Source organism: Neurospora tetraspora (assembly GCF_033439725.1).
Source record: "Neurospora tetraspora strain CBS 560.94 chromosome Unknown B0H65scaffold_8, whole genome shotgun sequence".
NCBI lineage: Eukaryota > Fungi > Ascomycota > Sordariomycetes > Sordariales > Sordariaceae > Neurospora > Neurospora tetraspora.
The window spans coordinates 1,511,146-1,533,452 of record NW_026944390.1 but is presented as its reverse complement, the minus strand read 5'-3'; the positions used below and the strand labels follow the sequence as shown (position 1 = coordinate 1,533,452).

Sequence of the window (22,307 nt, the reverse complement as noted above, 5' to 3'; positions counted from 1 at the left end):
ATGATGCCAATAATGAATCCTGACTGTCAGAGCGGGGAGGGGGCGGGCAGCTTGGAGCTTTCTTTTGGAAAAAGGAAAATAAATGACTTGTCCTTGTCCTTGACCTTGTCCATGACCATGTCAGCCATCGCATCACGGATTGCGAACGTTTCAGTTCCCGTAAGAAAGGATGGAGGTAGCAGGGGAGATAAATCCGATATTATCTTGGCGAGACGGCCGCCCGTTGCTAGTGTAGTCGTCTTTATGTGGCTGTTCTCTCCGTTATCTGGGATGGAGTCATGGGAGAGTCTTGGGAGTTGTGGAACGAACGATGTTTGCTTGAAATATACTGTGGTGAATGCACTGCACTTTTACGAGATGCCGTCGGTAGCGAGGGTTAAAGGCCGACTGCCTACTCTCGGTGTGACTTCTGAGACCATCCAAGCCTCGGGCATGTCATCAATCCGTCAAGCAAGCGTGCTGGATCATCGGGCTCAAACTTCAAGATAACTGGAGGGTACCCGAGCCAGCGCCTACACACTCAACACCTCAAACACCAAAACTGGGAAAAGAGACGAACCATCACGGACAAATTACTGTCGAGCAACAGTCGACAAAACCTTGGCCAGACCCTTTTACCGCCTCATCATCATCGCATCAGTGATCATCACCCCTCCTGCCCTCCTGCCGTCTCTCCCAGCTCCCAAATCAATGGTCCGTCTTCCCATGTTTGCTTTTCGATTTTCTACCTTCTCTCTCTCGGGAAGCTCCTTTCTTTCCACCCCTCTTCTTCCCAGACTGTCGGGTATGTATGAAACTGAACCCGTATTTGGTGTAACGTCATGCGTCCCGCCCGTTTGGGTCGTTTATCGCTGTGCTCGTTTTGTCAACTTCCCTCACACCCACCCCCCGTCCCCATGGGGCTTATGTTTCCCACCCTTTTTCTTTTCTCCCCTTTCCTGCTCCTCATCTTCCTGCTTACGCCGCTCTTTGATTCTTTGTCTCCCTTTTTTCTACTTGTATACATACGACTTTTGACCTTGCCTGGCGTGGCGTTTCTTGCGCAAATCCATCTTTGGAATCGATGCTCAAGTGAAAAGAGGAACAAACAAGCCATCAACATGTCCCTGAGACAAACCACAACACATCTTCACGTCACTACTTATCTGACCGGCCAGCTGACGACAGGACCTGCAGCAGTTGGTCCCTATATACCTATGTCTATACACTTTCACTTTGCACAGTACTGTACGTTATCGACTTGAGACATACATACATCTCACACACGCACCGCCCGCTCGCCCGACAGACAGACATGTAGGCCGCTCCCTCGGTACCGTATCAAGAAACAGCGTGCAACAAAAGGGCGTCCGTCGGATACGGACATTGACGCCGAAAGGTAGGTATGTACACGTGTATGTGTGAGGTATGTAACGGAACGGCGAGGGAGAGAGGGAGAGAGAAAACCGAAGTCGGAGACGGAGACGGAGACGCAAAAACGTGTTCTCTTGCCAGCACTGCTTGCTGCTGCTGTCTGACCCGTCCGACTGTCTGCCTGTCTCTCCATGTGCTTGGTTCCTTTTTCAAACACACCTGAACGGAGGAAGGTGCTGCTGCTGACAATGCAATGGTTGGTGACACAGACAGGCGCCACACATAAACTTAAACACGACGTGACATTTACGAGGAGAAGAGCCAAAAGAAAGCTGGAAAGCTCGAAAAAACGCTGCACTGAGGATGTAATGCGTCTTTTCCCTTCGGGGTTTATATCGAAAGTAGTCGTAATGAGATTTCTCCTGAGAAGGTCCAAGAACTCCCAAAGATAGGTAAGCAAGTCAACGATAGCACAGGCAAAAGACGCGTTGACTTCTGGTGAACCGCTAAGATCTATCAAACATCTAGACGGGGATGTAGAACTCAAAATGATCAGATGGCAATGGTAAAGCCAACCACACACCACTACTTCTTGGAGAAGAACGACATGATGTTGCCTTGCCCCTTGGGCGCAGACTTCTTCGCTTTCCCGGCCGCCGCGGGTGGCGCCGAGCTCGCAACCTTGGGCTTCTGTTTGGAGGCTGGCGGAGCCTCATCCTCGGAGAAGGACTCCCATGCGGGTTCCTGTATGGTGACTGTAATTTTGACACGTCAGTATCCATCCATTTTAGCCATACAGTGGCTGGACTTCTGTCAAGAGTAAAACTTACCCAGGTATCCCTGATCATCCATGATCTGCTTCTTCTTCATAACCCTCCTCTTTCCGCGCCTCCTTCCATCCCCAGTGGTCGTCACAATCTCTTTTTCCTCCTCCTTGGCAGCCTCAGCCTTGGCCGGTGGTTCCTCGACGACGGGCTCTTCTTCCTCTTCCTCTGGGGCGGGAGAATCAGCCTTCTCTTCCATGTCCTCGTCTTCATCGTCTTCCATCATTCTCCTCAGCTCCTCCTCCCGCTCCTTCCTGCTCTTCCGCGAAGATGCCGCACCGGGTTTCGGCAATGGGACGTCGTCATCGTCTTCTCCATCGTCTGATAGGGCAACGGGCGTGTCTTCGGCAGCGGGAGTAGACTTTTCCGAAGTCTTCGCCTTCTTGGGCAGGGAAGCGGCCTTGGAGAAGGCTTGCATGATACCGGAGGCGGCAGAGGTGTTGCGCTTGAGTGATGGCGCAGGTTTCTTTGTGGCAGCAGCGGGTGCTTCGGGTTCCGTAGCCGGTGTAGCGAATTTGCTCTCCTCCTTCGACTTTGCTGGTGCGGCAGCAGGGGCGGGCGCTGGCGCTGGCTTAGCAGGTGCCGTCTTGGTGGGTGCTGCTTTAGCCTTCGACTCCTGTTTGACGGGCGCGGGAGCGGCAGCCTTGAGCCCGGGTCCCCTTCTTTCCCTTCGGCGTACGTGAGAGTTGACGATGGTACGGGGCCGGGGTTTCTTAGTATCATCCTTGATGGCTAGCGCACTTTGAGCGGCATCGACAAGCAGCGTAAGGTCCTTGGCTGGGTGAGGTCCGACGCTGTACACATGTATCGATGATATCGTCTCGTAATCCTTGAGGACATCTGCTAGTCGGTCTTCCTGAACAAGTGCGAGGGTGTATGATGGCACTTCATCGTCGTCAACCGGGTCGGCGTCGGGAAGCGAACTAGGCAAGTCGATGTCCATGGCGTTGCCATTTTGATGCTGCACGGACTTCTGGATACCATATAGCAGGTAGGTGGCATAGACAGATCCGGGCTTCTTGGTGCTCTGGGTCTTGTGAAAATCATAGAGCATTCTACTTGGTGTAAGCCATTGCTTCTTGGACTTTTTTCATGGAGGTGTAGAGAAACTCGTTTACTTACTGTTTGGCTACATTGGGATGTACACGCAGGGCCCGACTTAGCAAGCGATACGTGACCTGAAATTTGATCTCATGTTAGTCGCGGCTCTTCACCTTTCAGTTTCAATACCATCATCGACTTGTAATCGGGTGGGTGACCTACCACCTTGTCCTCGCTGAGGACATTCTCAGCCAGGTACGTCTTGTAATCTTCCATGGCTGGAATCAAGCTGAGGAGTGTGAATTGGAAGCAGCTGATCTCGGTAGCAGTGATATTTTTGGCTTATCGCTTCTGGAAGATTCAAGTGAAAGTTATCAAAAGAGTGAAATGATGATGAATGTCTGAACTCCGAGGCGCGTCGTCGACGTGATTTGCCCGGCAGGCAACCCAGCGCTGCCGCGAAGTCACGTTTGCGGCAGTGGTTTTGAGTGGCTGTGGCCCCTGGTTCCTGCTGCAGGGGGAAAGCAGCGCCCAAAGACAGACCAGCCGAAACTGACTGACGGGCGCTTTGACAGGCTGGCTGACAGCTGGCATGCACCCTGACGGGCCACGAGTTTCAGTCTGTCTCCGTCATTCGGTACCTTACTGGCCCAATGTCTAGCTCGAACAGCTCCCCCGTCGTGGCATTGGCATCGCGAATCTCTAGCGGCCGAAATTTGGCACCACGAATCACAACCTCGAGCTTTGCAGTCTCTTTGCTCTTTTTGCAGCTGAGCTTTTGTTGATCTTCTTTGAAGTATCTTGAGGGCCGCTGTGACCCTTTTCCTTCGTTTCAACCAGCTGTTTTAAACTCTGAATACGTCCAGGACAGACCATTGAAGCCCCATAACTTTGTCGACATCCAACTGCTGCGCCATGATGCGCCCGACTTAATATCCACGATTCGCATATACAACAGAGCTCGATATAATAATTGTACAAACCCGCACATACGTCCATCCTTAGACGGCCATTTGTTGGCCTCAACTCGACTTCATCATGGCGGCCTTTCCACGGTTCAGGTTCCTGGCCATCGCCGTCATCTTCCACTTCGCCTACATCTTTTCCATTTTCGACATCTACTTTGTCAGTCCCATTGAGACGGGCATGCGCTTGTTCAATGTTGAAAGATCCCCAAATCGTAATGCGCCAGCGGACCGACTGGTTCTGTTCGTAGGTAAGTGGGCTACTCCGAGTCCAATGTGTTGCGGCCAAGCGCTAACCACATCATCATTCTTCAGGAGACGGCTTGCGCGCCGACAAGGCACTCCAGTCCCACCCCGAACCATATCCCAAATCCGATGCCGATCTGACTCCCAGACCTCTTGCCCCCTATTTGCGATCAAAGATCTTGGAACAGGGAACCTTTGGTGTCTCCCATACGCGTGTACCGACCGAATCTCGACCCGGCCATGTTGCGCTCATCGCCGGTCTGTACGAAGATGTGTCAGCCGTCACGACAGGATGGAAGTTGAACCCGGTCAATTTTGACAGCTTGTTCAACCGCAGTCGGCATACGTGGAGCTGGGGCAGCCCGGATATTCTACCAATGTTTGAGCAGGGAGCTGTCCCGGGGAGGGTCGACGCCTACACGTACGGACACGAATTTGAGGATTTCTCGTCCGACGCCACCCAGCTCGACCTCTGGGTCTTTGACCATGTAAAGGACTTCTTTGCTGAGGCCCGCAGGAACAAGGCGCTTGCTGAGGCGCTTCGCCAGGACAAGATTGTCTTCTTCCTGCATCTGTTAGGTTTGGATACTACGGGTCATTCATACCGCCCTTACTCAAAGGAGTACCTTAACAACATCAAGATTGTGGATCAGGGCGTGAAGGAGGTTGCTGAGCTCTTCCGCGACTTCTACCGCGATGATAGGACTGCGTTTGTGTTTACCGCAGACCACGGCATGAGCGACTGGGGAAGCCATGGTGATGGTCACCCGGACAATACGCGGACCCCCCTGATTGTTTGGGGTTCAGGGGTTGCCAAGCCTCAACTCTACCCAGGTGAAGTGGCGCCCGGCCATGATGAGTACTCTGCGGACTGGAACTTGGACCACGTCAGGAGGCATGATGTCGCTCAGGCCGATGTTGCTGCTCTCATGTCCTACCTTGTTGGCGTCGAGTTTCCTGCCAACTCGGTCGGCGAACTTCCCCTGTCGTACCTTGCTGCCGACATCAAGGAGAAGGCCGAGGCGTCGCTGGTGAATGTGCAGGGTATCTTGGAGCAGTACCGTGTGAAGGAGGAAAAGAAGAAGGCCACTGAGTTGAAGTACAGGCCGTACCAGCCGTTCGGTGACAACGGCCTTTCCCCGGAACGTCGCGTTGCCGACATCCGCCAGCTCATTGACGCCGGCCGTTACGAGGAAGCCATTGAAGAATCAGCTGCCCTTATGAAGGTCGGTCTTGGTGGCTTAAGATATCTCCAGACCTACGACTGGCTGTTCCTGAGAGCGCTTATTACCATCGGTTATCTGGGCTGGATCGCGTATGCTCTTACAATGGTCGTTGATTTGCACGTCCTACATAGTCGTGTGCGACCTTCGAGAACGCTTAGCAAAGGCCTGTTCTTCACATCTGTTCTTGTTGCCCTCTATGCGTCCTTCACCATCTCAAAGTCACCCCTCACTTACTACGCCTATGCCTTCTTCCCGGTCTTTTTCTGGGAAGAAGTCTATGCGCGTCGCGAAAGTGTGGCGGCAGGCCGCAAGGAATTGCTTGGCCATATCAACTCGGGTGGAAGTGTTGCTTCGTTCGTGCTCAACAGCGCGCTTTATGTTGGCGTCATTGAGTCGCTTGCCCTGGGCTACATCCACCGCGAGATTCTCACCATCCTCTTTGTGCTGGGTTCTTTCTGGCCTTTCACCCACGGCCTGTCGTTCCTCAAAAAGCATGGTGCGCTATCTGCCACTTGGTTCCTCTCCTGTATCGCCATGAGCACGTTCACGCTCCTACCAGCGATGAAGGCAGAGAACGTCCATCTCATGTTCGTACACACACCCCTTGCTGTCCTCTCCCACTTACTAACAGATGTGTAGTACGATCGGAGGCGTATTGATGGTCGTCATTGGCCTTCTTTACCTTATTTTCGAGGACTTTGTCCTCGCCGACTTCTCATGGAACGCGAAGCCTACTTCCAGGAACCACTTGTCTAGGTCGCTCGTCGGTATCCAAGTAGGCCTCACTGTGCTTTCCATCATCATCACCCGCTCCAGTGCCCTTTCGCTGCAGGCCAAGCAAGGTCTACCTCGCGGCAACCAGATCATTGGCTGGGTTACTCTTGGTAAGTTTGCATGCTCCTCAGCAGCTGGTGATCGTTCTCTAACACAAGCCCAACAGTCGCATCACTCCTCATGCCCTTGGCCTACCGTTTGCAGCCCAACAACCACTACATGCACCGGATCCTCGTCATCTTCCTCACCTGTGCCCCGACCTTTGTCATCCTCACCATCTCCTACGAAGGTCTCTTCTACCTCGCCTTCTCCGCCCTCCTCGTCAGCTGGGTTCGCCTGGAACACGCAGTCCAGACGTTCTCCTCCAAGGCGCCACAGACCACCACCACCAAGAAACCAACCACCGAATCTCACCTCCCAGCCCCCTTCCGCCCCCTCACACTCCACGACGCCCGCGTCGCCCTCTTCTTCTTCATCCTCCTGCAATCCGCCTTCTTCTCAACCGGCAACGTCGCCTCCGTCTCCTCCTTCTCTCTCGACTCCGTCTACCGCCTCATCCCCATCTTCGACCCCTTTTCGCAGGGCGCCATGCTGATCCTCAAGCTGATGATCCCCTTCGCCCTCATCAGCGCCAACCTGGGCATCCTGAACAAGCGTCTCGGCGTGGCCCCTTCGGCCCTGTTCATGGTGGTCATGGGCATCAGCGACATTTTGACGCTGTACTTTTTTTGGGTGGTTAAGGATGAGGGCAGCTGGTTGGAGATTGGAAGCACGATTAGTCACTTTGTTATTGCGAGCTTATTGTGCGTGTTTGTGAGCGCTTTGGAGCCGGTTAGTGCGGCGTTTATTGCTGGGGTTGAGGTTGGAGAGGAAGGTGAACTGAAGGAGGAGGGGAAGGTGGCGGAGAAGGTGGTGGAGAAGGTTAATGAGGTTGTTGAGGGGTTGGTTGGTGGTGGTGATAGTTGAGTTACGTTTGCAAAAGGAGTTGTTAGTGTATAGATGGTATCTAATGTTCGATATGTTGCATAGGGTCACAAGAAAAGGGGGGAACCGCCAGCTAGTAGTTGGATAGAGTATATATGGTATATACATACAGCAGATGTGTAATAGTTTCCTGTGTTTCGTCACGATATCATTTCAACTTCTTCAAGCATATTATCGAACACTTCGTCAACACGCGATGTACTGAACCTGACCTCGATGATTTCACCAAGGAGCATAGCCACATCGTTGAACCCGCCGTTTCTATTTCCAACAGACGTACCTAACCTATGCAGCATTCTACATGACACATACAGCCTTTGTCATCTTCCACTTGTCTGTCCACCAACCTCCAACCAGTACTGCCATATATCGCAGAGCAAAGACATGGTTGAATTTACGTTGATCTGTATACCTACCTACCTAATCACAGTGGGAATTGCCTTGTTTGGGTACCTCGTGATTTGAATTGCGTTCCCTTAGTTGTTTCTTTGCGTTGAAGAATCATAGAAGCCTGCTGACAGGTGCGTATGTCTGCACTGCGGTTCGACTACATGTACCTATGCATGCATAGGGAACGGACGTCATCAACAAGAGATATACCTAACACCATACAAATAGGCCGAGCCAAATAAAGAGAAATCCACTCCCAGCGAGATGTGCGTTGATTCGGATCAGGCTGTGGAGGATTTTGGTTTGTTAAGCCAGCGAAGCCAGTGAAACAGATTTGCGTTGTTTTGCTTCGCCTTCGTTTTAGGTGCGGTCCCGTCTTGGTCCATGATGTCTGTTTCTTCACGCCATCACGCATCTCATCTTCAGGCGTTATCGAGTGCTTGAGCGCCACAGAGTGTTTGTACTGTGATCAAATCCCGCGACTGCACCAATTACATAAAAAAATCATGGGCTTGAATTGATCCCCCCCCCCCCCCCCCCCCCCCATAACCTACTATTTCGACAAACCATCACTTAACGTTGTTGTTGATGTTGTTGTTGATGTTGTTGTTGATGTTGTTGTTGATGTTGTTGTTGATGTTGTTGTTGATGTTGTTGTTGATGTTGTTGATGTTGTTGTTGTTGTCCTCCAGAGTCCAGCAGGAAGTAGTTGAACGACAACAAGCCCTTACAAAAGCGAGGGTTAGGGTCCCCCCAAACTCCGACGGGCTCTCGAACGGTCGAACCCCCTCTCACAAAGACGGGACCGGAATCGGCAGTTTCGCTTAAATCCCGCTGTGTCTCCACCAGACCACCACCGGGCCACCGGCCGCCCGTCCCCACACTCGGGTCGGGGGTCTTGGGAAGTCCCGTCCCGGTTCGGCGAGAATGCGGGGAGCAGCTCTTGCTCGTTCTGGGCACAAAAGCAGCAGCAGGGCTCAGGGGTCGTGTAAACAAATTCCCACTTGAATGAGGAGATGTGTGTGGGACTTGCGGAAGACTTTTGCTGACAGATCAAATGAAATCGTTGAAAGGGAAGGATGGAGTCCTGGGAGGGAGGTGGGAACGGCCCGACCATCGAACGGGGACGGAAGACGGACGGTAAGACGGGGGGATTTGACAAGATAAAAGACACGCGGGAGGAAAAAGCTTGTGTCGATTAATGGTGTGGGCTGTGTGGGTAGGTGTCGATGCTGGAAATTAACGAACATCTTTACTGCTGACTATCTTTGTTAGTGAAACAAGGGAATCAATTCAATTTTGTTGGATGCGGTGACTCGGGGACCATTGAAGTTTACTTCAGAGGTGCGTGGTGGTATTCCAAGGTGAGAACCTGGGACATCTTCGCGATCATCTTTACTTGGCGATGTCTCCCGAAGACTGTACCTACTTGGTGTCATGGGTAAGTTTAATAGGCGGGGTAAGTACCGAACCTTACACAACCAGGTCGTTCCGAGAATAGGAATGTAATATAATATTACGAATATCCAAGGATCCCTTCTCAAGCCGACGAAATATTTTATCCCGGAGGACAGAATTGATAAACGAACTTCCATTTGATCATAAAGATTAGACGTAACGCCGTTTCTAATATACAAAACACGTTCTTGGATGAAAATAGAGAGAGCAAGACGTATGTTCCAAGACGTCAAAACCCGGCCCCATTTCTTGAATAACTTAACAACCCCGAAATTTTGGCTGTAGTAGTCCGTGCCAGGTACCTGACAGGGGGGTTTTTCTTTTGCTCGGAACCACAGTATGTGGTCCTCCAATCATGAACTCGGAGACTTTTCCCCGGATTTATATACGTCCCAGTATGAGGATTTTCCTGGGGAAGCCTTTTAGTGTAGAGCCAAGGACTTCGAGATCGAAAGACAATGGAAGATCGGACTACGTGTGCCCCTGATAGGCGCAGGTGAGAATGCGGGAGGTCGGACGCTAACGGGCAGCACCATTCCCTCTTCTCTAATTACTTACATGCTATGCTGGTGATGCTTGCGAGCTTTGCGAGCTTGCGAGTTTGTGGTGGTGGTGTGAAGTCGGTTGGTGTTAACCAATTGCGATGAACCAAGACTCTCTTGGGACCTGGGGCCATCGAGGTACTCGAGGATAACCACTCGCCCGAACGGTTGAAAGCTGAAGCTGAACCGTAACGAACTGCGTGAACTGCAGTGCTGAAGGATCAGGTCATCTCACCGGGCAGCAGGAATATCCTTCTCCAAACCGCTGCGGGGTAGCTGAGCAAAAAGGGATCGTTCTAGGGCATCTGTCAGCGAAATACCTAGTACGGGAGCGATGATGATTATAGTTGTGATGGTGGACATTGTGGAAAACGCCGTGTTCCCGTCAAAGTCAAACTAAAGGCCTAGAGAAATCCATTTGTGATCTTGTGTCTTTTCAAGGTGGAGGAGGAGTCGTTGTTGAAAGGTCTTGGAGCCAAGGGAGATGCCGTGCCCCGGATTTCTGTGATGGCGGGCAGCATTTCCCAGTTTGGATGTTTCCCCCGGGCGACCAAATCTCGGGTGACGATGATGGGGGCTCGATGGGGTTTGATGTGAGCACAAGGCTCCCTGGAAAGTATTGCCTCCTTGCCGCATTCACTGCTCATGGTGTCGTTGTGACTTGTAAGCAGAAGGCAGACCGAAAATAATCACGAAACACTTGCTCTTGTCATGCTAGCTCGTGAGGCTCGTTATACCTAGTAGTCAGGTCCTAACTAGCAACGGCAAAGTGAGTCCGCAAACAGGAAACACTGCATCAAGGAGGCAACATGGAGCCACGAGGGCACCACGAGGCAAGAGACATTGGCGCATTCTGATGTCAACGCCTTGAACCTCGAGTGACATCCAGCTGACCCACGATATCGGACCAACAGCAGGAGGCTGTCGTCTTGGTATTCGTTTCCTTTTTGAGTTCTCATAACAACCGTTCGTCGAGAATATGTGGGGTAAAAGCAAGGTACCTGTCACGTAGCAGGGAGTCCAAACAGGTCCCCTTTTCACATGCAAACGAAAAGAGTCCCACTGCCCCATTCATGACAATCATACGAAACTGAGGCATGAGACACATCCTGAAGTTGAACAAAAGGGAAGACTCGAAACATGTCGGTCAATGTTGAGACGACCGGGAAAGTCCTTGTAGGTTGGGGTGGATGACATTTTATGGGGATCCAGAGCCCCAAACACAAAGAGTTCCACACTGCGTCTCTGGTCGGCTGTTATGTTTCCGTGCCTGTACTGGTGATGTACATAGAAGAGTTGAGTTCAGACCTGCCGGAACGGCAAGATAGAACGATATCTCACGCAGACAGACCAATGCGAAGAACTGCGGAAATTGCTCCGTTTGTAGACACACATTAGTAAGAGCTTTTTGAGATGGTACCGTGCAGTCACACGCAACAAGGAGTCAGGACATGAGGTTCGTTCGATATGTGCCAAGTTCCGTACAGGTTCATACGCTCCGTCCAACCGTTTTCGCGCTAGCAAAAGTGAGTCCGCTCAATCCGGGGATGGCACTATGGCAGCGGTAGGCCTGCAATTCCGCCTGTGCTTGGCCGCCTCACCTCCCCGGCTCTGCTGACAGTGACGGCAATTGGTACAGGTAGCAGTTAGAATATTCCTCGCGTCGGAATGTTCCCGCTTTCAGACCACGCACCTACCTTGCTCCTCCATGTCCCTTCCCAGTTCCCCAATCCCCGGCTTCCTCACAAAGAAAAGCAAAGAAGGAGCAAGCGGCGAGTCTTGGACAAGAACCAGAGAACACCCTCGACGCCCTTGTTCACGATCCCCCTCACTTTCCACATCCCGTTTTCACCTTTTCCTCTCCAGTCACCACCCTCTGCCCGCCCTACCTCCACGTAGAGGAAACCCGTGGGCAATAAAAACCGACCTTGGTGCGACTATGAACGCGGCCGAATTTCGATCGATTTCCTGATATTTAAAACCGTATTCGCATAGGGAGCTGCTACACCACATACAACCATCTTATTGCGCAGCCTTAAGAACCACCTCCAGCCAGATCTAGGACACGAGACACGTCGGCTCTTCTGGTCCCAAACCCCGTCCATCGCCCTAGAGGTAGCTTCCACGGCACCCACGCAACCGACAGTGACCAAACGAACTTTGGCTGGAGACGCGAACGTCCAAGTCATCCACAACGGTAGCAGCACCTAGTACGGAGTACCGAGTACGGCGTAGCACGGCAACACCCAGGTCCAGAGGCTGGGCAGTTCACGCCAATAAACGAACCACGTCGATCGCATCGGGCCCCCCCTCCCGTCCCCCAGAAGCAGCAACGCAACCACCGACAAGCGAAGCTCTTTCGACACCGAGGGCGACTAGTCTTCTCTCCCTGCTTCAACAGCCCATCGACGATTGCGTAACACCAGGCTTTCCTCGTTTCGCCTCGAGGAGGGCGCAGTGCATCCCCGTTACCAGACGCAAATGGACATAGACGTTGACACGGCCAAGGGAGCAACAATGGCTGCGACAACGCCAGCAGAGAAGCCGACAACTGCTTCCGCCCCTCAGCAGCAGCAGCAGCAGCAGCAGCAAAGCCATCACCAGCAGCAACAACAGCCGACTCGACAAAAAGTAGTTCAGCCAAAGCAGCAACCTCCACCGCTGCAACCACAACCGCAACCACAGCCGCAATTCAACTCACAATCGCCGACTCAGTCGAGACAGTCGCAGTCGCAGTCGCCAGCACCGTCGCAAGCGCAATCCCAGGGCCAGCAGCCACCATCGGCGTCGACAGCCACGGGCACATCAGCCGGCCATATGAGTTTCAGGAGGTTGGTACATTCCGGCAAAGACTGGGGAGGATAACGGTCAGGAGCTCCTTTTAGCTAACAAGTCATCTTTCGGAATGAAAAAAGACAACGAGCCTCTCGAGCTTGCGAAGTAAGTTGCAAACGTGTATTTTATAAGTTTCTGAGGTCCTCTCCCCGCAATGGGCCCCCAGCCCCAAAAGATACATAAAGAGCAGAGACCACTGGCGGGATGCGACTCGTTGCGCCGCATTTCAACCTCGAGCCTCGGCTCGTTAGCTATCGCGTTATCTCTCGTCCGAAACCTAGGCTAACCACCCCGTCTTTGTAGACTTGCCATGCCCGTAAAGTACGACGTCCTCTATCAAACAAAGCTTCCCAACCAATTGCCAAACCTCGGATCTGTGTTTTTGAGCGGACATGGATGCTCACATCATGCCCGTTATAGGTCCGCTGCGATGCCGCAAGCCTCGGTGTTCCTTGCACCAACTGCGTCGCCTTTTCCATCGAATGCCGCATCCCAACGCCTAAACGCAAGAAGACTGCCGCGCAAAGCACCACCACTGCCCCTTCCAAGGACTCGGACAGGTACTTGCTCTTTTGTTTCTTCTCGTCTTTTACTTGTTTCTGCTTTTCCTGCAAACAACCTCTCCCTTTCTTCCTGTTTTCATCACATGTCATTGGCCAAACAACTGACCGGATCCCAGTGAGCGAGGAGACACCGAAGACCGGTCGCCGCACCAGGCCGGTGCAAACAACCCCTTCCCGGCCGGAACCCGACCTGCCGCAGCCTATCACACCCAAGAGGGGACACCGACCACCTCTGTCACCGTCGAGGAACAGGCGAAAAGGGAAGAGTACGATAATGCAACCCTAGCCAACTACATGAATCTCGTCATGAAGCCCAAGTTCACCAGAGCACCTATCACGGAGGCTGGGAGGGTAGCCTATATGGGCGAGTCTTCCAACCTCAACCTTCTCGTCCATGACCGCCAAAGCGACTCGGACGTGGTACACTATCCTCTGCCGGAACATGTACGGGGCAACAAGGCCAGGCTATCAGAGCTGGACAGCACCGAGATCGAAATCCTTCATCAGCGAGGCGCCTTCCTGCTGCCACCACGGTCTCTGTGCGATGAGCTCATCGAATCGTACTTCCAATGGGTGCACCCCATAGTCCCCGTCATCAACCGGACCAAGTTTATGCGGCAGTACAAGGACCCCAAGAACCCGCCGTCACTGTTGCTGCTGCAAGCCATGCTTCTCGCCGGTTCTCGAGTCTGCACCAACCCCCAACTGATGGATGCGAATGGTTCTTCAGCACCTGCCGCTCTTACCTTCTACAAACGAGCTAAAGCCTTGTACGAAGCGGGCTACGAAGACGATCGGGTTACCATTGTTCAGTCACTCCTCCTGATGGGTTGGTACTGGGAAGGCCCTGAGGATGTCACCAAAAACGTCTTCTACTGGAGCCGTGTTGCTACCATTGTCGCACAGGGCTCTGGCATGCACAGGAGCGTTGAGGGCTCACAGCTGAGCAAAGCCGACAAGAGGCTATGGAAGCGTATCTGGTGGTCACTGTTCACAAGGGACCGATCGACAGCTGTTGCGCTGGGACGACCTTGCCACATCAATCTCGACGACTCGGACGTGGAGATGTTAACGGAGGACGACTTCATCGAGGACGAGCCGGACAGCCCAAGCGACTACCCACCGGACCAGACCCATGTTCAGTTCTTCCTGCAATACGTCAAGCTCTGCGAAATCATGGGGCTGGTCCTCTCTCAGCAGTATTCCGTTGCCTCCAAGGGCAAGGGAAAGAATGCTATCGATCTGACACACAGTGATATGGCTCTTGCCGACTGGCTCCAGAACTGCCCAAAGATTGTCTATTGGGAGATGCGGAATCACCATTTCTGGTCTGCGTTGCTCCATTCGAATTACTACACCACCCTATGCCTCCTGCACAGAGCGCACATGCCACCGAGTGGTTCCCACAGGTGGCCTGATGACTCGCCCTATCCATCGCGCAACATCGCGTTCCAGGCGGCAGCTATGATCACCTCTATTATCGAGAACCTCCAGTCCAACCATCAGCTGCGGTATTGCCCTGCGTACATCGTCTACAGCCTCTTCTCCGCGCTCATCATGCACGTATACCAGATGAGGTCGCCAGTTGCCTCCATCAAGCAAGTTACGCACGACAGAATACGGACATGCATGGCCGCCCTGAAAGACGTTTCCAAGGTTTGGCTTGTGGGTAAGATGGTGGTTACCCTTTTCGAATCTATTCTCGGAAATAAGGTCCTCGAAGAAAGGCTTCAGAAGGCGGCAGGCAAGAGACACCGTCGGATGCAGCAAGGTCTCTCTCAGCTAGAACAACATCGCCAGCACCAGCAGCTTCAACAACAACAGCAACAACAGCATCAGCAACAACAGCAGCAACGTACACACGATCAGAAGCGTAAATACGACGAAATGGCCATTGATTTCAGCGTCAACACTCCCCAGCCCCATGAATCTTACGAGCGTTCAAGGCCACAAACACCAAGTCTGACAACCAAGACGGAGATGACGCCCAGCACGATGCCGCCACCTGTTACGTCACCCAATAACCAGAACGGTCACCGTCCTCCGAACGATGCGTTTATGGGCGGAACGGCTTCGAGGCCGCAAACTCGGCCAGCGACGCCTTTCAATCCGTCCTTCTCAGTCCCAGCCACTCCACCAGATCTGTACCTGGTGACCAGAAACTCGCCCAACCTCTCACAAAATATCTGGGAGAACTTCCAGCCCGACCAGCTCTTCCCAGAAAGTACCAACATGCCCCTATTCCCCCACCTGTCACCTACCCAACAGCATTCCAGCCTGGACCCCAACATGATGCAGATGCCAAGCGGACTTCCCAATCAGCCCATCGAATATACACAGGGCGTTAAGCGCAACCTGGCTGGCAGTCCGTTGCCCAACAATAATAATGGCAATGGGTTGCTTCAACCTGGCGGCATGCCAGGGCAGGGCCAAGGCCAGCAGGGAGGATATGGAAATAATAATTCTAATAGCTTCTGGAACGTCAACTTTGACGGGCAGATGGGCGGCGGTGGAGCGAATGACGGGCAAAGCCCGAGTGACAGTTGGAGTAATAGCTCGGTGCAGGGACAGCCTGTTCCGTCGACGCTTAATGTTGAGGACTGGTAAGGTTTTTTTTTTTTTGGTTTTTCTTTTTTTCCTTTTCGCTTTTTTTTTGTTTCTTGCTGCACTGAGTTCGGATGAAAGCAAACGCTAATATGGGATGAAATCCTAGGTTCCAATTCTTCGGGATTAATAGTGATCCGTCGCAGGGATTCAATCTTGACATCCCAGAGCTGATGAGGCAGTTGTAGTCGTGTTGATCGTTGATGTCGGAACTATGATGATGTTATGGCAGCCGTCATTCTCAAAGAGTATGACGCGGAAGCGGAAGTGTATAAGGCCTAGGCTGGCAACTTTTGTCACTGTATCTTTTAGCGTTGAGCAAGCATACAAGCAGTCTCAAGAGGAGTCTCAAGAGGCATTGGCAGGAAACACAACTAGGTACAAGTACGCTTTATTAGATCGATACGTTGATGACATCTTTATGGGAGAAAACAGTGTACAAGCTTGTTGATTGAGTTGTTGGAATGGAAACCAGTTGCATACAAAAAGCAAGACTAATTGTCCTACAAACCAAGGTTGTAAATAACCTCCCCCAGTGACCCAGTTCCGGCGCTTCTCTCACATGATCACAGCAACCCACACCCAGATCAGCGCTTCCCTTGATCTTGCTTGGAAAGCATCTAATCTGTATGGGTCAAGGCCAGGTACATTTTTCTTTTCATTCGTTCGTCCTCAAACAAACGCTGACTTTCTTTCTTTCTGCATCGGCAAATGATGCGCTGCTGGCCGCATTTTTGGCCGCACATCCGTCGTCCTTCGTCCCCGCCCGCGTCTCCGTCGAGAAGGGAGAGGGGAGAGGCGCCGCACCTTGTTTTTCCTTACAGACAGACAGTAAAGAGGAGCAAGAAAGGGTCACAGTATCCGAAGTCATACTTCATGCAAGCCTCATCCCCGGAAGCACCCAAGACACCAATCAATCCATTGAGCGCTTCGGTTCTCGAGAGAGTGCGAGAAATGGTTATCGACCAATTATATTGTGAAGCAGCCCTCTGATGGGGATTGGGGGGGGGGGGGGGTGGTTATGAACTTATGGTTACTGGCCAGCCACGCATAGAGTCTAGTCCATGGACTGGACTGACGCCGTTCCGACGATGGAGGAGAGGGGAGCTTGTGAATGTCTGGATGAGTACTTCAGGTTGAAGCATTTGACTTTCCGGTCTCTTTTGTCTGTATGTTTGGAACCGATGATGATTCGCAGTTATATCAGTCTCTCAGTTCCTAATCTCGATATCCGAGGGCGGTACAGCGGTACCGAGGCTTTGCCCAAGGTAATCTGATCTGGCTGACCTGAGGCAAAGAGACAGAGGTTAAAAGAGAGGGGCGGATACCTGTAAGTAATAACAAAGCTGTGATATGAACATGAAGGAAGGACCATTCTCACGACCTGTCGATCGCCAGCTGCAAGATGTGATGTGATAGTGAAGAGTGACCCCCAGCTGCCCCCAGTTAGTAGCGGGGTTCTGTTCTTCATCACTTCTCCCGTTCTCTCTCTTCACATCCGTTGAATGCGGCTGCCTTGAGCGTTATCACACACAAAAGGAGATGAGGTTCGGTTAAGTTCATCACTTATACCTTTCCATTTCCCCCATTCATCATTCTTGTCAAGTTGGACTCTCGAGAGAGGGTTGTCTTGTCTTTCTTCACCAACTAAACGAAGTTGGCGGAAGCGCGTCTAAGCCGTTGGGGGCCACACTAACAAATAGTGGGTGGAGTTAGCCGCCGGCTTGTGTCTTTGTACCACACCCTTACTGTACGGGTACCCGAATCATTGGAGGATTGTTTCCGAGAAGCACCAAGGTCCATCCGAACGGTGATAGGGACTGAGAAGGTGCGAAAAGCTGGCCGGGATGGTGTTGAACGTTCCTGCCCGGTCTTATAATGGAGGCCCTTCCCCCCTCTGAACATGTGAGGAAGATGCCTCCGGCTGAAGCGATCTGCAACCGGCGGCTAACTTGGAGACGGGACTCCATCTTTCGGCCCGCCTGTTTTCTTGGTTCGACTTCATTGATCTCTCTTTTAAATATCAGAGAAATATGTAGGTCTGAATCACAGCTGGAGACTTCCCGGCGGTGACAGGGGAACGAAGCTACCTCTATACGGGACTGTCTCCGTAGTTGGATGGCTCCTCCCCCGGCAGCTGCCGCCTGCCCTATCACGCCCATTGCTGCCGGCCTATCGATGACCTGTCGAACTGTGTACATATAACATATAACAGGGCCTGGAGATGCCGCCCATTCGCTCATACAATGAGCGAGACCGAAACAACTTTTGCAGAAAGTTGACCATAAATGATATTGGATTTGTTCCATGCAACAACGCCTTTGTGTCTTTGTCAACCGTCGAGCGTCGCTAGTGATCAAGCCACCCGGCCACCTTTGGAGGCCCAAGCAACAAGTTCGCTTTGTGCCTGCTGCACCTCACCAGTTCCCCGGATCTTCCCTAAAAAAGTAAAAAGTCCACACCGTGGTTCTCGACTTCACGGCCCACCCCAGCAAGGCCAGGCCACCACCAACGCTCATCACCACAGCAGGGTTCAGAGCAGGGCAACCGCCGCTCGCAAAGTACATACCAGGTACCCCTCCGCCGCACGCGAGCTCTGACGACACAAGTGCGAGCTGGGCTGTTACCCACAGCTTACACAAACACGCAACTCTTCCTCTCACAACTCGTGTCGACCAATTCCGCCTTTCCCCCAGTCTTCCACATAGCATCGACAAAAGTAGGCTTTGGAAAGTAGCATTCGACACGAGGACGATAACACGACGACCACAAGACATTGGATTCCAAGTCGCAGCAGGACCGGGACTTCCGTCTTGTCTTGTCCCCGCATTCCGAATCCCATCGAATCGTTTTACCGAGACGCCCAATCGCAATCCCCAGCCGCCCATAATCGCCCAACATGGTGCAGGCGTCCATGATCTCGGTGCCTCTCAAGGCCACCAACGAGATCGACTGGGTTGCTCCCCTCAAGAACTACATCCAGAACACCTACGGCGATGACCCGGAGCGCTATGCCGAAGAATGCGCGACCCTCAACAGGTTGCGCCAGGATATGCGAGGCGCCGGGAAGGACAGCACGTCCGGAAGGGACCTGCTCTATCGCTACTACGGCCAGCTCGAGCTTTTGGATTTGAGATTTCCGGTGGACGAGAAGAACATCAAGATATCCTTTACATGGTATTGTCCTCTCCAGCACTGCTGAACAATGCGGGCCGGACACATCGGTTTCTAACCATCTGCTGGTTCTGTAGGTTCGACGCTTTCACCCACAAGCCCACAGCGCAACACTCGCTGGCTTTTGAAAAGGCCTCCATCATCTTCAACATTTCCGCCGTTCTATCCTGCCATGCGGCACACCAATTGCGAACCGAGGAGGCCGGACTCAAGACGGCATACCACTCGTTCCAGGCCTCGGCCGGCATGTTCACCTACATCAACGAGAACTTCCTCCACGCGCCCTCTTCGGATCTGAGCAGGGAAACGGTCAAGACACTGATCAGTATCATGCTGGCCCAGGCGCAAGAGGTCTTCCTTGAGAAGCAGATTGCTGATCAGAAGAAGAATGGTCTGCTCGCCAAGCTTTCTAGCCAGGCGGCCGCTCTCTACGCCCAGGCTGTTGAGGGCGTTCAGGAAAACGTCACCAAAGCCATTTTCGAGAAAGTTTGGCTGTCTATGGTCCAGGTAAGTTGTTTTGGCGTTGAGTCTGGATCAGGAAGGATGGGAAACGAAGGGCAAAACTGACGAAAAACAACAGATCAAGCTTAACTTCATGAACTCGCTAGCCCAGTACTACCAAGCCCTCGCTGACGAGGACGCAAACTCTTATGGTGTGGCCATTGCGCGTCTTGAGATTGCTCAAAGCCTTGCCAAGGAAGCGAACAAAATGGCAAACAGTTTCCCCAGCTCAGTGCCCCCGAACTCGAATTTAACCTCCGATTGCGGGCACATTCTAGCAGATGCTACCAAGAGACACCTCGCAACTGTCAAGGAAAAGTTAGAGGAACTCAACCAGGAAAACGACATGATCTACCATCAGCCCGTACCTGCGGAGGCCAGCGTTACACCGGTCCCAAAGCTGCCGGCTGCGAAACCGATACCCGTCAGCGAGCTATACGCCGGCCAGGATATTCAACGGATTACTGGCCCCGATCTGTTCGCAAAGATTGTGCCTCTCGCGGTCACCGAATCTGCTAGCTTGTACGATGAAGAGAAGGCTAAGCTGGTGAGAGCAGAGACGGAAAGGGTAGAGACCGCAAACAGCGAGATGGCGGCTAGTCTGGACTATCTCAGGCTTCCAGGCGCCCTTCAGGTTTTGAAGGGAGGATTCGACCAGGATATCCTTCCAGACGAAGACTTTAGGACATGGTGCGTGGATGTCGCGGATCACGAAAATCCCCACAAAATCTTCGAATATCTTCATACCGAGAAGCAGGCCATTTCCACGATACTGGATAAGAGCAGCAGACAGTTGGACATGGAGGAAAGCGTGTGTGAAAAGATGCGTTCCAAGTACGACGCGGAATGGACACAGCAGCCAAGTTCGCGGTTGACTACTACGCTCAGAACCGACATCAGGAGGTATAGGGAGGCTTTGGAAGTGGCAGCGAAGAGCGATGGACAACTCGCGACAAAGCTCAGAGCCAACGAAAACGAGTTGGATGAGATGCGCCAGGCTGCGCAGCATGGAGAGATCGATGAGTTGTTCCAGAGGGCAGTCAAGAAGTTGCGAAAGTCGAACCCGAATAGCCCCGCTACCGTCGAGCCGAATCTCCTGGATGCCGATTTTGATGACGGTGGCCCGAGTGTGGTTGAACAGATCCAAAAGGTGGAGGATATTCTGAAGAAGCTTAGCTTGGTGAAGAAGGAGCGTCTGCAGGTACTACAGGATCTGAAGCAAAAGGTATGCTGTCACCATGAAGGGGCGTGTGTGGTTTACTGAGAGCTGACAAAACAAAAGGCACACAGTGATGATATTTCCCAAATTCTTATTCTCAACAAGAAGTCGATCGCGAACTATGAGCAGCAACTCTTCCAGCAGGAACTGGAGAAGTTCAGGCCTCATCAGAACCGCCTTGTGCAAGCATCACACAAGCAGGCTGCTCTTATGAGGGAGCTTACAGTAACATTCAACAATCTCCTTCAGGACAAGCGAGTTCGTGCCGACCAAAGCCGATACGAGTCGGTACAAAGATCGCGCGCCTCCGTTATCAACAAGTACAAACGTGCCTACCAAGAGTTCTTGGACCTTGAGGCGGGTCTGCAGAGTGCCAAGAACTGGTATAAGGATATGCGACAAGAAGCCGAGAGCCTGGAAAAGAATGTAGAGGCCTTTGTTAACAACCGTAGAGCGGAGGGCGCCCAGCTTCTCAACCAGATCGAGCAGGACCGGGCTGCCAACAAGAGCTCCCACGCCGCGCTGGAACAAGAGCGGTTGAAGAACCTCATGGAGCGCATGTCCATGGACCCATCACCGACCTCCCCCAAGCCCTCATCGGGATCAGGAGGCCGACCTACACCCGCCCCCTTATCCTTCGCTCCGGCAGCTGTCTCCAGCACCCCATTGTCAGCCTACCAAAAATCCAACTTTTCTACCCAGTATCCCGCCTCGCCGCCGGCCACACAAATCGCCCACAACCCCGGGGGCCAGCAACAGACCCCCTACCAACAATACAACCCCAGCTCCCTCGGCCGCATCCCCGGCCCCGCCTCCCCACCGCCCAACCAAACAAGCTTCAACATCGGTCCCGGCCGCCACCCCGCCTCTCCGCCGCCGACGCAAACCTCATTCGCCCATTCTCGCCCTTACAGCCTGACGACGTACGGCAACCCCTCGGCATTGAATCCCCAGGGTGGGCAACCTGGCCAAACGCAGCAATCGCAGCCAGGAGGCTACGTCCCTCCAGGCTTCGTTCCTCCCCCGCCGCCTCCAGGCCCCCCGCCGCTGGGACCGCAGCAGACGGTACACTACGGCGGAAACGAGTATTATGCGGGTGCCATGGGTAATCCGGGCATTGGAAGGCCGGGGTCGGCGCAGCAGGGGCCGCAGGGGCCGCAGGGGCAGCAGGGGGGGTGGGGACAGCCGCCGCCGCAACATCCGCAGTATCAGCAGCAGGGAGGGGGAGGGGGTGATCCTTGGGCTGGGTTGAGTGCTTGGAAGTGAGAGAGAGAAATGGCTTGTGTATAGGAATTGGATGAATGGATAGTGTAGGTACGCTTAAGAGCGGAATGAAGAGTATAAGAGCGTATAGGGAGGGTTATAGGGATGGGGGAAGAAAGTAGCCGAGCTGAGCGGCAAGCAGTGGTCATTGGTTATTGGTTATTAGCAGGAGGTTAGAAAGAATTCATTCACACATCTTTTTTTCTTGTTTGTTAGTCGCAAGAGCGTATCAAGGTGCTGAAATGAAATAAATTGTGTTGAAGATCATTGTGTTGAAGATCATAATTTTGAGAAGTTTGGGCGACAGGAACCTTCGGAGAGCTTTACACAACTACTTAATAATCT

At 52.7% G+C, this 22,307-nt stretch overlaps 6 protein-coding genes across 6 annotated transcripts; 4 read left to right on the top strand and 2 right to left on the bottom strand.

Annotated features, from left to right (window-relative positions):
- Positions 1-1,742: 1,742 nt before the first annotated feature.
- Positions 1,743-3,672, bottom strand: B0H65DRAFT_315716 (DNA polymerase subunit Cdc27). The gene is made up of 4 exons (XM_062823368.1): positions 3,441-3,672; positions 3,300-3,355; positions 2,184-3,232; positions 1,743-2,108 (listed from the first exon to the last, which is right to left on the bottom strand). Exons 1-4 carry the CDS (start codon positions 3,492-3,494, stop codon positions 1,939-1,941), a joined length of 1,329 nt encoding a protein of 442 aa, XP_062677681.1. The 5' UTR covers positions 3,495-3,672; the 3' UTR covers positions 1,743-1,938.
- Positions 3,673-3,879: 207 nt separating this feature from the next.
- On the top strand, positions 3,880-7,578 carry B0H65DRAFT_478137 (GPI ethanolamine phosphate transferase 1; the record flags this gene model as incomplete). The annotated part of the gene is made up of 4 exons (XM_062827465.1): positions 3,880-4,434; positions 4,499-6,242; positions 6,295-6,539; positions 6,596-7,578. Coding segments are annotated over exons 1-4 (2,963 nt in total), but the record flags the coding sequence as incomplete, so codon positions are not given.
- Positions 7,579-12,030: 4,452 nt separating this feature from the next.
- B0H65DRAFT_315623 (uncharacterized protein) lies at positions 12,031-12,855 on the top strand. Its single transcript, XM_062823367.1, has 2 exons — positions 12,031-12,634; positions 12,719-12,855. The coding sequence occupies exons 1-2, from the start codon at positions 12,285-12,287 to the stop codon at positions 12,819-12,821; spliced, it is 453 nt and encodes a 150-aa protein (XP_062677679.1). The 5' UTR covers positions 12,031-12,284; the 3' UTR covers positions 12,822-12,855.
- Positions 12,856-12,948: 93 nt separating this feature from the next.
- B0H65DRAFT_581870 (fungal-specific transcription factor domain-containing protein) lies at positions 12,949-15,831 on the top strand (the record flags this gene model as incomplete). The annotated part of the gene is made up of 3 exons (XM_062830831.1): positions 12,949-12,954; positions 13,059-13,198; positions 13,318-15,831. The coding sequence occupies 3 exons, from the start codon at positions 12,949-12,951 to the stop codon at positions 15,806-15,808; spliced, it is 2,637 nt and encodes an 878-aa protein (XP_062677678.1). The 3' UTR covers positions 15,809-15,831.
- Positions 15,832-17,276: 1,445 nt separating this feature from the next.
- B0H65DRAFT_315614 (uncharacterized protein) lies at positions 17,277-18,470 on the bottom strand. The gene is made up of 3 exons (XM_062823366.1): positions 17,555-18,470; positions 17,378-17,497; positions 17,277-17,295 (listed from the first exon to the last, which is right to left on the bottom strand). The coding sequence occupies exons 1-2, from the start codon at positions 18,112-18,114 to the stop codon at positions 17,446-17,448; spliced, it is 612 nt and encodes a 203-aa protein (XP_062677677.1). The 5' UTR covers positions 18,115-18,470; the 3' UTR covers positions 17,277-17,295; positions 17,378-17,445.
- On the top strand, positions 18,410-22,267 carry B0H65DRAFT_315595 (vacuolar protein-sorting protein bro-1). The gene is made up of 4 exons (XM_062823365.1): positions 18,410-18,982; positions 19,057-19,486; positions 19,560-20,705; positions 20,763-22,267. The coding sequence occupies exons 1-4, from the start codon at positions 18,705-18,707 to the stop codon at positions 21,963-21,965; spliced, it is 3,057 nt and encodes a 1,018-aa protein (XP_062677676.1). The 5' UTR covers positions 18,410-18,704; the 3' UTR covers positions 21,966-22,267.
- The last annotated feature ends 40 nt before the right edge of the window (positions 22,268-22,307 follow it).

What these genes read in the sequence shown, in the direction of transcription:
- B0H65DRAFT_315614 (XM_062823366.1), bottom strand. Translation starts at nt 18,114, where the DNA reads ATGGAACAAATCCAATATCATTTATGGTCAACTTTCTGCAAAAGTTGT. An exon ending in ATGATTCGGGTACCCGTACA is followed by an intron (nt 17,498 to 17,554) that starts GTAAGGGTGTGG and finishes ACTATTTGTTAG; the next exon opens with TGTGGCCCCCAACGGCTTAG.
- B0H65DRAFT_315716 (XM_062823368.1), bottom strand. Translation starts at nt 3,494, where the DNA reads ATGGAAGATTACAAGACGTACCTGGCTGAGAATGTCCTCAGCGAGGAC. An exon ending in TCCTCAGCGAGGACAAGGTG is followed by an intron (nt 3,356 to 3,440) that starts GTAGGTCACCCA and finishes ATCAAATTTCAG; the next exon opens with GTCACGTATCGCTTGCTAAG. An exon ending in CATCCCAATGTAGCCAAACA is followed by an intron (nt 3,233 to 3,299) that starts GTAAGTAAACGA and finishes TACACCAAGTAG; the next exon opens with AATGCTCTATGATTTTCACA.
- B0H65DRAFT_315623 (XM_062823367.1), top strand. Translation starts at nt 12,285, where the DNA reads ATGGACATAGACGTTGACACGGCCAAGGGAGCAACAATGGCTGCGACA. An exon ending in GGCCATATGAGTTTCAGGAG is followed by an intron (nt 12,635 to 12,718) that starts GTTGGTACATTC and finishes GAATGAAAAAAG; the next exon opens with ACAACGAGCCTCTCGAGCTT.
- B0H65DRAFT_315595 (XM_062823365.1), top strand. Translation starts at nt 18,705, where the DNA reads ATGGTGCAGGCGTCCATGATCTCGGTGCCTCTCAAGGCCACCAACGAG. An exon ending in ATCAAGATATCCTTTACATG is followed by an intron (nt 18,983 to 19,056) that starts GTATTGTCCTCT and finishes CTGGTTCTGTAG; the next exon opens with GTTCGACGCTTTCACCCACA. An exon ending in TTTGGCTGTCTATGGTCCAG is followed by an intron (nt 19,487 to 19,559) that starts GTAAGTTGTTTT and finishes GAAAAACAACAG; the next exon opens with ATCAAGCTTAACTTCATGAA.